Raw genomic sequence first — 17,210 nt, 5'->3', positions numbered from 1 at the left:
TTGAGTATTGTTATTTATTGCCTATGTCAGTGAACAGAATTAATTTATTTATAATTAGTGATGTGAAATACAAGCAGAATCATGCAAGATATTCCTTTTATTCTGTCAGAAAGTCAACAAGTGAATTCCATTCTTTACAAACCAATAAATTTAACTCAACGAATTAAGGTATTGGTTATGTTATTCTAACATATTTCAATGATTAAAAACCCTAATATAATTATAGGATTTTGATAAAAAAATGAAATTGTAAAAAAACGAAGCTCATGTCTGTTCATAGATTTTAATTTCGTTTTCTATTCCCAATAAAAAAATGAAAAACTATAAAACGTGGACTATTCTAAACGTCAACATAAAAAGTCGTATTTTGAAAACTTGATAATAATTTATAGAAATCAAATGTTCTGAAATAGAAATACAAAATCTATTCTTTTTTTTCAAATGTAGTAACATTCTAAAAATAATAAAATAAATAATCGGAAAAGCACAATTCTTCATTTCTGCTATTTTCAAGTTATTGACTTACAATTCACTGTGCTCGAGAATTGGATTTTCGTGGACAAATTAAAATACAGGTCGCGTTCTTTAGCGATTTTCAATTTCTTTTTTAAAAATACTCTGCACAAAATTTGGCATCGATCCCTCGAGGCCGATTTCCCATCTATGTTTCGTGTAAAATGTTTTGTTAATGATCAGTGGAAGAAAAATATGATTTCCGAATGTATTATTATTTTTTCTGTCTTGCAAACAAGCAATTTGTTAAAATCTACAAAAAATAAATGCGTTATAAATGATATTTAGAGATTCTGCAAGCCCCATGCAGTTTAACACGTATTTCCCAAAAGAAAAGAAGACTTTGTGTAAATTTTATTCAGAATCGTCAACAGTAAATGTATCGAGTTGACCCTCAAAATCTCTCTTCTAAATTAGACATAGAATATTAAAAAAAGACTTTTTGGATTTTGAACTCATAAGTATGTTTTATAGGGTCCCAAAAAACCCCATAAGTGAAAAATTGGGTATTGCTAGTTTTTGTCGCTAACTTCTATATTTCTGATATTTCTTTTAGTAAACATTGTTTCTAATACGTAAAATATTACTTTATACTGATAAATAGATGTTAAAGCAAGTTGTTTAAACAATTTATTATTGTTTATAACCATTTCCTCTTAGAATATAATTAGAAATTCGCGGTTTTTTCTGCATTTTCCTACTGATTTTCAAATTTTCCGTTAGTACGAGGCAATCAATTACATTTCCATTCTTTTACATCTTAGAAAAATACTAGAAAGTTGCAGTTTTTTCCAAACTTCTCCAATTTTGTCCGCTTTGAAATTACAGTAAGCTGATAATTAATTTAAGCCAATAAAAGTAAATTTTAAGTAATTCATTATTATTTAAAAAATATTCTCTTTGAATAATGTTAGAAAGTTGCGGGTGTTTTCTGAAAGCTGCAATCTTTGTCTTCTAATTTTCACTTAGCGTGTGGTAAATATTACTTAAATTTAACAAAAATTATTTTTTAAAGAAATTATTATTGTTTCTAACTATGTATTTTCTTTGTGGTTTTTGTTTTGTTGACATTTTTTACTTTTTGTCAACTTTTCACTTAGAGCGATGTATTAATTAATGCAATTTAACTAACATAATTTACGTTACGTGCAATAACTGGTTATAGAACTCTAGCCCCCCATTTTTAATTATGTTTTTGACTTTAACTCGTGCTGTTCTAAGGGTAATGGTGTATGTTAAAAGTTCAGATATTTATATAAAAAAATATTATAATTATTTTTCATAACCTTGTAAAAATTCGACAGTGATAATTTCTAGCGCTTGGGGAGTCGAGCGAATTTTGAGCAAGCTAAAAGTTCCATCAGGAAAGTTATTCAAAAAGGAATATAGAAGTTTTCTGGAAAATATTACTTCGATTGATTCAGCGCTTAAAAAAGTATGATTATTTTACTTTATGTATTCCATTGTTTTCTGCCACGAGTTGGCTTTGTTATATTATCCATTTTAAAAAAAGGGAAAACCCCTGCTTTCTGTAAGTACATTTAGCTTGAACATCACTTTCTTCAAACACTTTCAATAGACTGCTATTTTTTTAATATGCACTATTTAAAGAAGAATAAAGAAATGACCACTTTGTTTATTTTTTGTACATTATAGCATTCTAAGGTCGCACAAGCAAAGCTTTGTTTACATTTTTTTGGAAACAAAGCAGAATGCACTGAAAAATATTATCCTTCATAAGTACAGTTTCTCTTAATTTCTAGTATACCATAATTTTTTTAACAAGTTTCAAAAGTAAAATATATTATATTTAAAATAAAACATTAATTTTTAGTACTTATTTAATTTTCATTGCGTGCTTTCAACGAGCTGCCAGTCGCACTCAATTACCCGAGCACAGGTTATCTTGCCTACGCGCGAGTACCGACAGCGCTGGAGGTAAAACCATCATATTTTTTTAACCACTGAATCAATCAAAGTAATATTTTCCAGAAAACTTCTTTATTCCTTTTTGAACAAATTTCCCGCAGGAAAAAATAGAAAAATACCAGAGTTACCATTTTTAATGAGGAAAAAAGGAGTCCCAGTTTTTTTTTAACGCCACGAACAAGTTAGTTAAGTTTCAAAAATTTAGACGATTTCGTTTAAAAACACAATAGCGCTCAAAGTGTTGGGTAACGCACCTGAATATACCTGTGATATAAATATTCACAGATATCGGTTAAGTTGAGTTAGAAAAGATAATAATCAATAAGAGGGTACAATATTTTAGAAATAGGAATTTCAAATATCACTCCAAAGTTTGTCCTACAAATTTTTTAGCTGCTCACACGACATTGCCACTGTATAGTAAAATTTTGAAAATAGAAATATTCATGATGTTATCAGTAAATGATGATCAATATTTGATGTCATAATATAAGAGCATATTTTGAAAATTTGAAGTGAAAATCTGATAAGTCATGGTAATATTCATCACAGATACATTCCTTGGTCTCTTACATTTATATTTTGGCTCGTTGGACATTTTTTGATCTCTTAGTTTTTGATTTTCATACTCTATGGGTAAAATTTACTTGAAAAAATATATACTTCAGCCAGTTGGGAAAGTTTGTTTTCTCGAAAATTTCACTGTCTAAAATGATCAACAATTTGCCAGTCACCCTTATGTTTTTCAACTGGAACAAACGAATGACATATTTATTATACAATTTTAGAATTTTTATATATTTTAAGTTTTAAAGTATGTTGTAAAATCTATGTTAAAAATTTAAAAATATATATATCGAGATTTTTGTAGAACAATTGAGTTGCCGGATCGAAGAAGAGCACATAAACTCATTTTGCTGGGAGTGGGAAAACCCCTGGAGGCATTCAAAAACATTCTTGAATTTCAATTTTTAAAGACTATATCTAGATGTAGAATTTCATTGCGCATCTTTTTCCCCCTAGGAAAAAAGTTTTAGCTTTTTGAGTTTTAAAATTAAAGCCAAAAAACTGACTTTTTTGTAAAAATTAATTTTGATTCGTTTTTCACTTCAACTCGTGTTCATTCTGTCAGCTTTAATGATTTTTGAATAAAAATTTTTAGGGAATGTAGTTTGAAATGTCCTTCGACTGATACAGTAAAAGTAATTCAAAAATTTAATTACAAAAATTATTAATTTTTAATTAATTTTTTCCGATGCCTGGCGCTTATAGACTTCTGTAACTTCCAGCGTTTCGTTTATCGAACGAGTTTTGAGTAACAAAAAACTTCCATCGAGAAAGTTATCAACAACAGTCCAAAAAAGTTTTCTGGAAAATGTTAGCCCAATCCAATTGATATTCAAGAAATTATTAATGTCTCAATACGATAGCAGCTAGGCAACTCGCGCGCGGGCTGTAGCGAGAGTCTCAGATCCAATTTATAATGCAGTTCACCGGCGCAATGAATAAAAGCTAATGAAGTAATCAGATAGCATCAAAGTATTATGCATAAAAAAATAATAGTGCATAATGTAAAAGAATTTATTAATTTAATATTATGTACGGTAGAATGGTTCTATTTTTGAGACATACTGTACAAAAGTAAAAGAAAATATAAACATCTAATGGTTGAGATTCAACATATTCTTTATTCTGAGAATTTTTCAATACTTCAAATTCGTGAAATTCAAAAAAGTGAAAGATCGAGATAGTACATTTCTTTTTCATTCCTGTTGTAATAAAGCGTTAGTCTTTCTTGGCATAATATTAAATGAATAAATTATTTTACATTATGCATTATTATTTATTTATGCATAATACTTTGATACAACCTTATTACTTGATTAGTTTTTATTTTTGGCGCCTGTGAACTGTATAATAAATCGGATCTAAGACTCTTGGTACAGCCCGCGCGTGTGTCGACTAGCCGCTATCGACTTGAAACGTTAATATTTTCTTGAATATGAATTCGTTTAAGTTAAAATTTTCGAGACAACTCCTATGTACTGTTGTTAACAACTTTCTCGCTGGAAGTTTTTTGTTGCTCAAAATTCGTTCAATAAACGAAACGCTGGAAGTTAGAGAAGCCCGATAAGCACCACGCTTAAGAAAAATATTTACAAAAATGTTTTTTAAATAAAATTTTGCATTACTTATGATTTATAAGTCGCAGGACATTTCAAATTACATTTCCTGGAAATTGTATTTAAAAATTCTTAAACTGACTGACTGATCACGAGTTGAAGTGAAAAATGAATTAAAATGAATTTTTGCAAAAAGCAAGTTTTTTGGCATTAATTAGTGCCCTTCTTCGATCCGGCAGCTTCATTTTTTAAAATATAGTTTAAGAGACATGTATATATTTCACGCTGAATAAAACTTTAAAATTCTAAACTTGTTGTTCCTTTAAATATAATATTACCCCTAATACTATGAGTAGTGAATTAAAAATGATAATTGCTCTGCAGTATACGTGTATAGGTGTTTCTTCAAGTTGCATCGTACTTGGCTCAACTAGTGGAAGTCTCTACTTATTCAGAAGAGAACCATGTATTTTTCAACAATTAATTCCACTGTCGGTAAGAAAAATATTCTTTTCCAGTATCCGAATCAGTAGGAAAATAATTAAATCCAGTGTGTCTAGGACTTGTACAGTTTGAATTTCAATGATTTCAAGGGCGTATGTCCCCATTGTTTATTTAAAAAAAAACTAATTTGGATTAATATTTCAGAAAATTAATAACTAGTTTCTCAACAAATTCATTTTTTTGTTGTAAAAGCTTCATCACTTTGTTTGAAAATTTAACTATTTTGTTATAATTCATTTTTTAGCATTAATTTTTTTAAACTGAAAATGTAACTATTCTTATTTCGGACGAAAATTAATATTTTAAATTGAAAACTGATCTTTTCTAGTTCATAATTCAACTATTTGGTTAAAAATGCAACTGTTTAGTTAAAAATTATTCTGTTTTTTGTTGAGGATTCAACTATTTTGTTGAAAGTTCGTCTTTTTTTTTTAAATTTTAATGGCATATGATACTTAGAAAATTTTCGATTTTACCAGTTTTAGGTTCTCCCGGGTTTTTTTTTAGAATAATAAATATTTTGTTTTAAAAATTTGGGAAATGATAGCGAACATGCTAACGGACGTCCCCACACATTTTTTTGCAGGTTATTTCAAAAAAGTTTTAATTTAGCAAAATGTGATTAATTTGCATAGCGCTTAAAAAATAGTATCGATTTTATTAGTGTTAGATTCCCCCGGCTTTTTTCCTAGAATAAGAAATATTTTGCCTTAAAAATCTGGGAAATGATAGCGAACATTCTAACGGACGTCCCCACACACTTTTTTTGTGTTTTTTTTTATCAAAAAATTTTTGATATTGCTAACAAGTGCGTGTATATTTCGAGGTTATGTGTGTTACAATTCACCTGAGCGTTACTTCCAAACTACACAATTTTTTTGGCCGAAAACTTTGGACTTACAAATAAACATAGTACCTAATCTCCCGGAACTAACCTTGTTGCGGGCAATCAAAAAAGTTTATTTCATAAACAATTTTCAGATTATCGGAAAGGCAGAGATAAAAAACGACGTAACCTCAAAATAATGCATACGGATAAAATTTTTATTTAGCACAATTAATTTTTTTTGTTATTATCTCTCAAAAAAGAGTCTGGGGACGTCCGTTATGATATTTTATAGCATCTCCGAATTCAGTTTTTAAAAATTTTCATTTTTTTGGAGAAAAGCCGGGGAAACTGTAAGTATCATATGCCCTTAAATTAAATCTTTTTTTGTTGAAATATTAACTTCATTGAAAGTTGAAGTGGATTAAAAAATATATAATTTTTTGGTTCAAGAATAGTCATGTGAGTTTAACATTCAAGTTTTCGGTTAAAAATGTATTTATTTAGTTGAAAATTCAACTACATATATTGTTGAAGTCATCTTCTTCGGCCGTAATTTAACTGTTCCGTTGAATATTCGTCTTTTTGGATCGAAAATGCATCTTTTTGGTAGAAAAGGCATCTTTCTTGGCTAAAAATTTATGTTTTTTTTTTGTTGAAAATGAACTGTTTTGTTGAAAATTCAAAATTTTGTGTTTAAAATCAAATATTGGGCTAGAAATTCTACTAATTGCTTGAAACTGTAACTATATTGTAAAGTTATATTTTTCATTCAAAAATTCAACTGTTTTTGTGGAAATACGTCTTTTTGGAGTAAAAATTAATTTTGTTTGAAAATTAAGTTTTCATAGAAAATCCGTCTCTGCCTTGAAAATTGAACTATTTGGTTTCTAAAATAGCTGTTTGGATAAAACTGAATTTTTGGTTGAAAATTCATATTTCTGGATTTAAAATTGAACTCTTTTCTCGAACATTCGACTTCTTAGATTGAAAAATTATTTAATTTATTGTGAATTCGTCTTTTTTGTTCGAAAAATGAACTACTTTGTTGAAAATGCAATATATTTCCTCCTTATAGAAGGAGGTTTGTAATGACCCAAATTTTCAAGTCTATTTTTTTTTTGCATTTTTCGATATAATACGAGCCCAGGAGCTGGAATATACAATTTTCAAAAAATGTTTTTGGTTGGCCTGATAGGATTTTGCATTGCTAGATCGGACATTCAGAAGTAGTTTTTTTTAAATTTTAGAGTACCACCAGTACCGATTAATGAAATTAAAAAAATATGTGCGTATTGTATTTATATGAGACAACGTTTTTAATATTTGGAATACTACAGTACTGTATCTTACATGTTTGTTCGCGTCTTATAGACTCGTCGAATGACCTATTGATGAATCTTCTATGACCTCTTATCATCTAGCAATACTGAAATATAAATTTAAACAATATATTGTTTATCTTGTTGGTATGAGGAAAACTTTTCAAATATTGTATTCAATACGATATCTACATTAATTTTATTTACAAGAATTTATCCCCTTATTTTCGTGAAAAATCATCCAATTTAGCATGTTTTGAGAGCATTTTGGGCTGAGAGGTCTGATTATGTCTTTACTTCTTATTATATTTTAGGAAGGAGCTGTGTCTCGTGTAGAGATTTCACCCGATGAAAAAACAGTAGCTTTAGCGACGACTCGTGGCAGTGTTTGCCTTGTCACATTGAAACCGGCAATAAAACTCGTTGCAGTATCCGTGGAACATGTTGGAGAACATATAAAAAGTCTCTGTTGGAACGATAACAGTTCTGAGCTTTACAGCGGTGATGAAATTGGCAAAGTTTCAGTCATGGTTCTTTCATTCTTCACGGTATGTTTTGCACTCCTTATTTGGATCCTTCCCTTTTATTTCGCCGAAGTCGGTTGCGAACTTATTTAAACAAACGTTGACGCTTAAATATAATAAAATTCAATTCTTTCGGATTTCTATATCAACCTATTTAATTTTTATTTAGAAATTTTATTTTCAAAATACAAAAAAACGTCATATTTATATGCATTATAGATTATACCGGGAAATAGCCGGGAATTTTGCTGGAAATAAATATTTAAGATTTGTTCAAAATTTTGCCTAAAATATTGTCTCTTTTATTCGAAGAACGTGTTTGTAATTATTCTCAGTGTTATTGAACATCTCCGTTAAAATATTGAATATTTACGAATACACGGCTATTTCAAATTGCGCAGTTCCGTCGCCTCCCACCGCGCGCGGTCCTGCACGTTCTCGCTCGAACTAGTGGCTGAGTGCTGACCAATTGAAAAGAGGACTGAAGAGCGGGAAGCCTTCGTTAGTTTGATTAGAGTATTTAAGCATGACGTCATGGGAACGCAGATAAATTTTTCCAGAAAATATTCTAAGCGTAAAAGTAAGTCATCAATGTACGAATAGTAATATTTTTGAAGTGTAGAATGTATTATCACCGTCATCTTCCATTCTTTTCTCGATTGATGACCTTTCAGAGTCACGAAATAAAATAAAATATCACAATTATAAGGTTAGTGTATCAGATCGGATACTCTTGCCTCAAAATATTACTATTTAGGCCTTTATAACTTATTTTTAAGTTTATAATATTTTCTCTAAAAAGGCTTATTCAGTTTCAGTCCTACGCCAAAAACTATGCTGAACTTCCTGACATTTTCACCTTTCCTAGATGACCGTGACGTCTTGCTACAATACTTCCCTATTTCGCGAAATATTTGATTTCAGTTGGCAAATAATACTATTTCAAGGAAATGTTATATTTGTCACGCTGCACGTCAACAAAAACATTAGAAAAGTACTCACATGCATATAGTGATGCTAAGGGACCGAGACTTTTACAACTGTGCATGTACCGAAAAGGACGGCTCTATTTAAAATTACATATTATAAACTTATAATATTACATTAATAATAAATTATTATTTAAAGAAATAAGCTATTTCTCAGATTCAAATTGATTAGTTTGTTATAAAGTGAAAGTTTCTTTTAAATATTTATCTGTATTATTATTAATCGATTTCAAATAAACCCGCTCTTTGCGGTACATACACCGTTAAAAATTTGCTTATAGCGCGCGCATCGATAGATGAACGTCGCTTAACAAAAATAACCTGACGACTTGCGGTAGAGGTGATGGCCCATTCATAATATCTTTGCCTCAGCCTTAAAATTATCGAATCTTTACGTTTCGCGGGCCTTGAAATAGGCGATACTTCGCTGTATTTAATATTTTAAAGTTAATGTTTTGCAAGGTCGGTCACGAAGAATCGAATATCTTCTAAACTACATTCGACAAAATAACCTATTTTCATGCAAAACGTCACAATTTATATTTTCACATAACATCAGTTGCTTCCTCGAGCAGAATTTTCCCTACCGATTGTAAACTGACAGTCTTTACACTCTTTTCCCTATTCCCCTCGTTTCCCCTATTTTAACGAATTCATATTTTTTTCCCTAACTTAAAAAAAAAATTCCCATTTTTCTCATTTCTTCGCTTAGGTAAGAACTGGATTAATAGAACCTAATAAGCAAACCCAAATATTTTTTATTAAAAGTTCATTATTTTTCATTAAAAAGTCCATTCTTAAATTACTGGTTCAAAATTAATCTCCTCTAGTCGAAAATTCAACGGTTTTATTGAAAAATTGCCCTTTTGGTTTGAAAATTTATCATTGAATAAAAAAGTCATCTTTTTTTGTTAAAAATTCAACTTTTATGGTTTAAAGTTGATTCCTTTTAATTAAAACGTTTTCTATTATATTTTTAGTATTCATTTATTTTGTTAAAAGATTCTACTATTGGATTAAACATTTTATTTCTTTTATATGCTTAACTAATTTCTTACAAATTTATCTTTTTGGTCGAAAATTCATCTTGTTGCTTGAAAATTCGTCTTTTTTATTTAAAATTCATTTTTTGATACAAAAGCCATCTATTTTGGCTGAAAATTCATCTGTTATGGTGCAAAGTTAATACTTTTTAATTGAAACGTCTATTATCACATTTAAGGCCAGAAAATCATCTCTGTTAGTTAAAAATTCGACTGTTTGGGTGAAATTTTAATTATTTTGTTGAATATTAAAATATTTTCTTAGAAATTTATCTTTAAAAAATTACAAGTATCAAAAAGTATTGAACAGTTTGAAACTTCACTCAAAATTTTCCTTAAACTTTTGTAAAATTCTGAAAGTAAAAAACATTCAACTTAGAAATTTTCTACATACTTTTTCGACATCTGAAATCTTTAAAAATCTTTTTGAATTTTCTTGTGATAACTAGGAAAATTATATTCATATAACCTTAAAGCGAATAAAAACAGAAAATTAAAAAATAAATCTTTTATTTTATATTAAAAATTATTTTTCCCTTCAAATTATAATTTGCCTAAGATTTTATTTCTTTCTCGATAATTTCACCTTTTTATTATTAAAATTGCAACAGCTTAGATTAAAATTAAATTTTTTGATTGTTGAGGATTCAATAATATTGTTGATAATTCTTAGTTTTTGTGAGTTGAACTGTTCTTGATTTAAAACTAACATCTCTTTAGATTGAAACATGAACATTTTTCGTTGGCAATTCATAATTTTAGTTGAAAATTCATCTTTTTTTGTAGAAAATTAATCGCCTTAGTCGAAAATTCATATATTTCGTTTAAAATTCAACTATTTATTTAAAAATTAACTTTTTTGATGACAAATATAACTGGTCGAGAAGAAATTGTTTTTGACTGAGGATTCAACTATTTTGTAAAAAATTCTTCTTTATTGGATTTGGATTATTTCGTTTTAGATTACCTTTTTTGTTGAAATTTTGATTAAAATTTTTGAAATTTAAAAAAATCTTTTTGAATTTTCTTGCGAAACCTGGGAAAATTATATTTATATAACCTTAAAACGAATAAATACAGAAACTTAAATAATAAATCTTTTATTTTGTATTAAAAATTATTTTGTGAAAAATGACTTTCGCGGATTCCATAAAATGTCGACATTTTGAGACCCTTTTGAGAAAGTTCTTTTAATATAACCTTGTAAACAAATAAGCCTGAAAAACTAAATAATAATTTAAAACTTTTATTTGTCATTAAAAATTATTTTCCCTTAAATCGAAAATTTTCACGCGCACAGTGCGCTGTTGACAATACTAGCATTTAAAAAAATGAATGGCTATTTTGCAGGTAAAATATTCTATTTACAGGTGACAGGAATGTTTCAGGCACCAGCCTGCACATTAATGCAACTAGACTCGAGTATCGTTCAACTTAGTTTTTCCGCTCCTCTTTTACTTGTATCGACCATAACTCGTTGCTATATTTGTGACACTATTCTGGAACAATATAAGCAAATAGGAAATAAGGCAAGGGATGGCGAGTACGGGGCATGTTTTCTGAAACCGCTTCTGGGGAGCGAAGAATCGCCAAAAACTGAGGAAGAAGAGAACATTTCTAGAAGAAGGACGTTTAGTTTAAATACTGAAGGCGAGGTTTCAAGTCTAAATGAAAGTCAATTCAAAATATTTTGCGCAAGACCGGGTTCGCGGCTTTGGGAAGTTACAACTAATGGCACTGTTATTAAAACTCATCAGTTTAAGGAAGCTTTAGCGATTCCGCCTTTGCCTGTTTACAAAGTTACCAAAGAAATGAAGGTATACTTCTAAAAAATATGGTGCATCCTTTAGTCGTTGTGGATGAGGGTGGACCAAAAAAGTAAATATGTTGAATTCCGAAAATCCACAAGGCCTAAGACATTTTGTATTCTACAAGGTAGTTTTATGTCTGATACATTTATACATTTTTACGATTCTTGCCTACTACAGACTGCTACTTTTTTTTTTACTTTTTTTCATCTATTTTTGGTTGAAAATTTAATTCGTTTGTTGAAAATTCAACTAGTTTATTTTTGTTTCGAAATTAATTTTGTTAGTTACAAATTGAACTAATTCTTTTTTGACCGAAAATTGATTATTTTTAGTTGAAAACTCAATTGTTACATTTTTTTGGTTGAGAATTTATCTTTTTTGGTTGAAAATGTATCTACTTGATTGGAAGCTGGACTGCTTTTATTGCAAATTCGTTTTATGTTGTGAAAATTAATTTTTTTAAATGAAAATTTACCTATTCCGTATTTGGCTGAAAATGGATCGTTTTTAGTTGAAAACTCAATTGTTACATTTTTTTTGTCCAGAATTCATCCTTTTTAGTTGGAAATTCAATTATTAAAATTTGCATTGAGATTCCATCTTTTTAGTTGAAGTCATCTACTTCGTTGAAAGTTGAAACATTTTGTGGACATTTTTTTAAAGTCAATTTTGCGAAGTGAAAATTTAATTATTCCATTTTTGGTTAAAAATGTAAACCTTTGAAATCTTGGTAGGTAAATAAATAAACTATTTTGTTAAAAATTAAGCCATTTTGTTGACAATTTAAATATTTTGTTGACAGTTTAACAATAAAATTTTACATTGAGATTCCATCTTTTTGATTGAAGATTGAACCGCTACTTGGTTGAAAGTTTGACTATTTTTTTGTAATTCAATTTTTGGTTGAAAATCGATCGTTTTTAAGTGAAAATTAACTTTTTGGTTTAACATGAATATTTTGGGTTTGAACATTCAACTGTTTTGTAGAGAGTTTTTGGCCTTTTTGTCATGAAAATGCAACAATTTAGAAATATAAGTTTTTTCACCGTTGACTGAAAAATCTTTGTTGGTTGAAAGTCTAACTTTTTTGTTGAAAATGCGTATTTTTAGTTTGAAAATTCACATTTCTTAGTCGAAAATTCAATTGTTTTTTTGGATCGAAAATTCATTCTTTACGATGCAAAATCCATCTTTTTGGTAGAAAAGTTCTTAGCTGAAAATACATGTTTCTGGATTGAAAATTCAACTGCCTTTTAAACGATTCGTTTTTTGACATGAGGATTTTATTTGGTTAAAAATTGAACTATTTTGTTGAAATTTGTCTCTTTTGTTTAAAAATTCAACTATTTAGTCTTAAATGCTACTGTTTGGTCCAAAAATAATTTGTTGTTAAAAATGCAACTGTTTTGTTGAAAAATCATCTTTCTTTTTGAAAATTAACTTTTAATTGAAAATTCACCTTTTCAGATTTAATAGTAAACTTTTTTTTCTAAAACATTTGACGTTTTAGTTTGAAAACTCAATTCTTTCGTTGCAGATTGATATTTTTTGGTACAAAATGTTTTGGTTTAAAATTAAATTATTTTCACAAAAATTCAATATATATTTCGATATTTTGATAAAATTTGCGTAGATATTTTCGATCATAACTCATGTGATTTTATCAGATTCAATATTGCAGTTTAAAAATTCTGGTGGACAAGAATCGTGTATCACACATAAATCAAATTTTGTGCTCTTCGTTCATTAAAACTTTAATAAGCTTCCAATATCTGTTCTGCTTATAGCCTACAGTAACTTTAAAGCCTCGTGGATTTATGAAATTTAAAAAATGTTGTTTTTTTTCGGTCCACCCTTTTCTGGATTGTATATATTTTTATTTTAACATGTGTATTTATTTTTCTAGATAGAAACGAATCGCTCTTGGCCTTCTCAATCTTTGATGTTCTCTCAACTTTCACCAATAAATGGAGAATTTCTCTTTTCCCACACCCCAAGTGGTTTATATATTCTGGACCCTAAGAATGCATCTGTAATTCTTTGGAGCGAAGAATTTGTAAATGTATCGGAAGCTCATGTAGTTAATTACGAAATCTATTTAATGACACAATCAGGAAAATTCCATTGCTTGACGCTGTCTTCAGTGGATTCGTTAATAGTTACCCTTTACGATAAGAAGCTTTATGAAGACTGTCTACAAACATCTATCAGTTTTAGATCCCGTATGTTAAAATCCATAGTTGATGAGGAATCTAAAGGTGACAATCTAGATTTAAAATCTGATTTTCAAGACTTAAAATCTCACCATTCAGACGCTGAAATCTCGGATATTCTTCCTCTTATATCGTTCCTTCGATCAACATTAAATCAGCCAAAGAAACTGGATTGCGGTATCGTCGTTGTTAATTCAGGTACTTACAAAAATAGCCCCGAACCTTGTGGGTCCGGAACTTCGGGTAGTTTTGAAACTAACAGTGAGCAAGAAGAAAATTTCATATGCAATGGGGTGGAATTTACAAATGGAGATATTCTAGAGCGACGCGAGAAAAAGGAGGAAAAGAGAAAAATGAAAGAAGAGAAGATTGAAAAAGAAAAAAAATCGGAATCAAATGTTCACGAGGCAATGTGCAATCTGCAGGCACAGTTGGAACCTCTTCATAGAGTCGTCGAGTCTTTGAAATCTTGTGTGAAAGAAGCAGATGCTGAAAAAGTGCTCTTGACAGTTGCTGACATGACAAAAGATGTGAAAAGGAGGTAAAATATTTTATTCATGGATATTGGATAGATATTATAGATTTTTTAAAAATATTTGATCATTTTTATCTAATCTTATAACTATCCTAATATTTTGGAATATTCTCTCGACTTGCTTGACAATATTTTGGAATGTTTTGAAATGTTCTAAAACGTTCAAGAATTTTTGACTTGAATATTTCTGGACATTATGTAGAATATTTTTGTGTTATTATAATTGATTGAAGATGCGTTTTTCTCAAATTCTCTGAAAATTCTGGGCTGCCTTATAATGTTCTATAATATTGTAGAATTCCTTTATTGAATATTATGGTGGGTTCTAAGAAAAGTGGAAATGAAAAACAGCCTGGAACTGAACAGTTCCATTTTGGGTCTCTTATAACCTGTTAGTTCTCGCGCTTAGCACCCGATAATGTATTTATCTAGTGCTTCGCGCTAAATAATGTATTAACCTTGAGTTACGCGCTCGGTCTTTGTATTTCTGTCACATATGTGCACAAGCCTTTTAAAATGAAAGCTCAACAAATCGACAACTGTAATTTAGTGAATGTAAATTCTCTTTTTTGTTCAAGCTCCTTCAGCTTTAACGAAGACATTCTCATCACGTATCTCGTGCTTCGCAGTCAATTTTGTCTAAAATGATAATATTTCTACACTATGTGCAACACTATTATATCAAATGTATATTGTATAAATTTCTGCACCTCGGGCTGGTACTGCTTATTCAGGTATTGCAAAATAATATACAAATTTTATTTTTCATGATTTCTTTAATATTTTCTCCTTATTTTCCACTAATTTTCATTCTCAGCTACGATGCAAAATGTATCATTTTAATAAATTTATATTATTACAATTCATCCCTGTTGAAAATTCGTATATAGAATCCTGTATAGAATCCTACATAGCAACTTTGCGAGAACTTGTACATGATCCTATGAGGGTTCATATTCTGACGTATGACTCCATCAAGGAAAAGTGACAAGGATCTTATGTAGGTTCCTGTACAGTTTCCTGGTCATCGTGAAATGGCTGGCATTGGATCTTACCCAGTACCAATGCAGAGAGAAAGACTGTCCACTCTCGCAAACCTCACCGATACGTGCGGTGCGTATGACACGCGATGTGTGGTTCGAGTTCGTCAGATGAGTGGCTAAAAATTGTATAATACCTATATCATCTAGTCTGGATAACTGCGCGTGCTCGTGCACTCTAGAACTTCTAGGTTTATGTTTAGAAACAGTCGTGTCAGCAGTTCGAGGGTTCGAATTCTTACAGTTGTGCGAATTGATAAATATAAATGTTGGATAAGTCCCTTGAGCCGCCTACAGTTAACTGCTTTCAGGTGACTTATCCGATTTGCAGTTAACGGTGTTTTTCAAATTATGGCAGTATAGGTTCCCGTATATGAACCTCTAAAGTACCTGGATTAGCCACGTCACGATGACCAGGAAATTGTACAGAAACCTACATAAGATCCTTCTCACTTTTCCTTGAAGGAGTCATACGTCAGAACCCACATATGAACCCTCATAGGATCATGTACAAGTTCTCGCAAAGTTCCTGTGTAGGATTCTATACAGGATTTTATATAGGAATATTCAATAGGGATGAATTGTAATAGTATACATTTATTAAAATGACACATTCTGCATGGTAGCTGAGAATAAAAAATAGTGGAAAATAAGGAGCAAATATTAAAGTTATCATGAAATATAAAATTTGTACATTATTTTGCAAAATCTGAATAAGCAGTACCAGTCCGAGGTGGAGAAATTAATATAATTTACATCTGATATAATAGTGTTGCACATAGTGTAGAAATATTCACATTTTAGACGAAATCGAGTGCGAAGCATGAGATACGTGATGAGAATATTTTTGGTAAAGCCGAAGGAACTTTAAAAAAAAAAAAAGAATTCGCAATCACCGTCGATTTGTTGACCTTTCATTTTAAAAGGCTTGTGCACAAATGTGAGAAAAATACGAAGACCAAACGCATAGCTCGAGGTAAATACATTATTGAGCGCGAAAGACTAGATAAATACATTATCAAGCGCTAAGCGCGAGAACTTATATAAGTTATAAGAGTTATATAAGTTATAAGGTTATAAGAGACCCAAAATGGAATTTTCAGGGAATTTGAGAAAAACTAATCTTCAACAAATTAAAATAAAACAAAAATATTGTATATAATATTCTGTAGTATAAAAATAGAAAATTCTGTAAAGTTCTAGAACATTTCAAAACATTCCAAAATATTTTTAAAAAAAGTTTAGAGAATATTCCAAATATTAGGGTAATTATACGATTAGATCAAAATGATAAAATATTTTTTTTTAATCTATTATATGTATGTAATTGAACCCACATAGGAGCCTGATAGGATCTTGTACAGGTTCTTGCAAAGCTTCTATGTAGGATTTTATACAGGATTCTATTAACGAATTTTCAACAGGGATCATATGTATTGGTATTGAAACATACGTATTTTCTTTATTTTGTTTCTAAAATTTAAAAAAAAATACGCATAATATAAAAAAAAAATATTTTTATTATACTTTTTGGCGCAACGTGTGCCGTGTTTGCATAAATTTAATTTATTTATTTTCAATGTTTTTTTTACGATATAAACCAAAAATACGCTTTTTAACGTAAAGTGCCTCGAAGAAAATTTGTAGATATAATTTAGGCAAAAAATTGTATTACTTAAAATGTTATTGTAGCTTGTGTCGTTTTTCAGAAAGATTTTTTTTTGCATTTTTTATTTGTATACGGAGGCGACTACTAAAAGAAAAAGGTCACTGGAGAAAAGGAAAAACTTTTTTAAAGGAGACTAACGAAAATGTATTAGATGTGCGTGCAACTTCAG

At 29.6% G+C, this 17,210-nt stretch overlaps 1 protein-coding gene across 1 annotated transcript in view; it reads left to right on the top strand.

The window, feature by feature from the left end:
* Window positions 1-17,210, top strand: part of LOC117172421 (Hermansky-Pudlak syndrome 5 protein homolog) — a 30,028-nt gene continuing 12,818 nt past the window's right edge. Inside the window, exons 1-5 of the mRNA XM_033360341.1 lie at window positions 1-168; window positions 4,950-5,060; window positions 7,532-7,765; window positions 11,144-11,590; window positions 13,491-14,338. Coding sequence (XP_033216232.1) covers window positions 82-168; window positions 4,950-5,060; window positions 7,532-7,765; window positions 11,144-11,590; window positions 13,491-14,338 — 1,727 coding nt within the window. The 5' untranslated portion in view covers window positions 1-81. The remainder of the gene's footprint in view (window positions 169-4,949; window positions 5,061-7,531; window positions 7,766-11,143; window positions 11,591-13,490; window positions 14,339-17,210) is intronic.

This window comes from Belonocnema kinseyi, chromosome 5 (genome assembly GCF_010883055.1).
Source record: "Belonocnema kinseyi isolate 2016_QV_RU_SX_M_011 chromosome 5, B_treatae_v1, whole genome shotgun sequence".
Lineage (NCBI taxonomy): Eukaryota > Metazoa > Arthropoda > Insecta > Hymenoptera > Cynipidae > Belonocnema > Belonocnema kinseyi.
The sequence above is the reverse complement of the archived record's forward strand: the minus strand, read 5'-3'. Positions and strand labels throughout refer to the sequence as shown.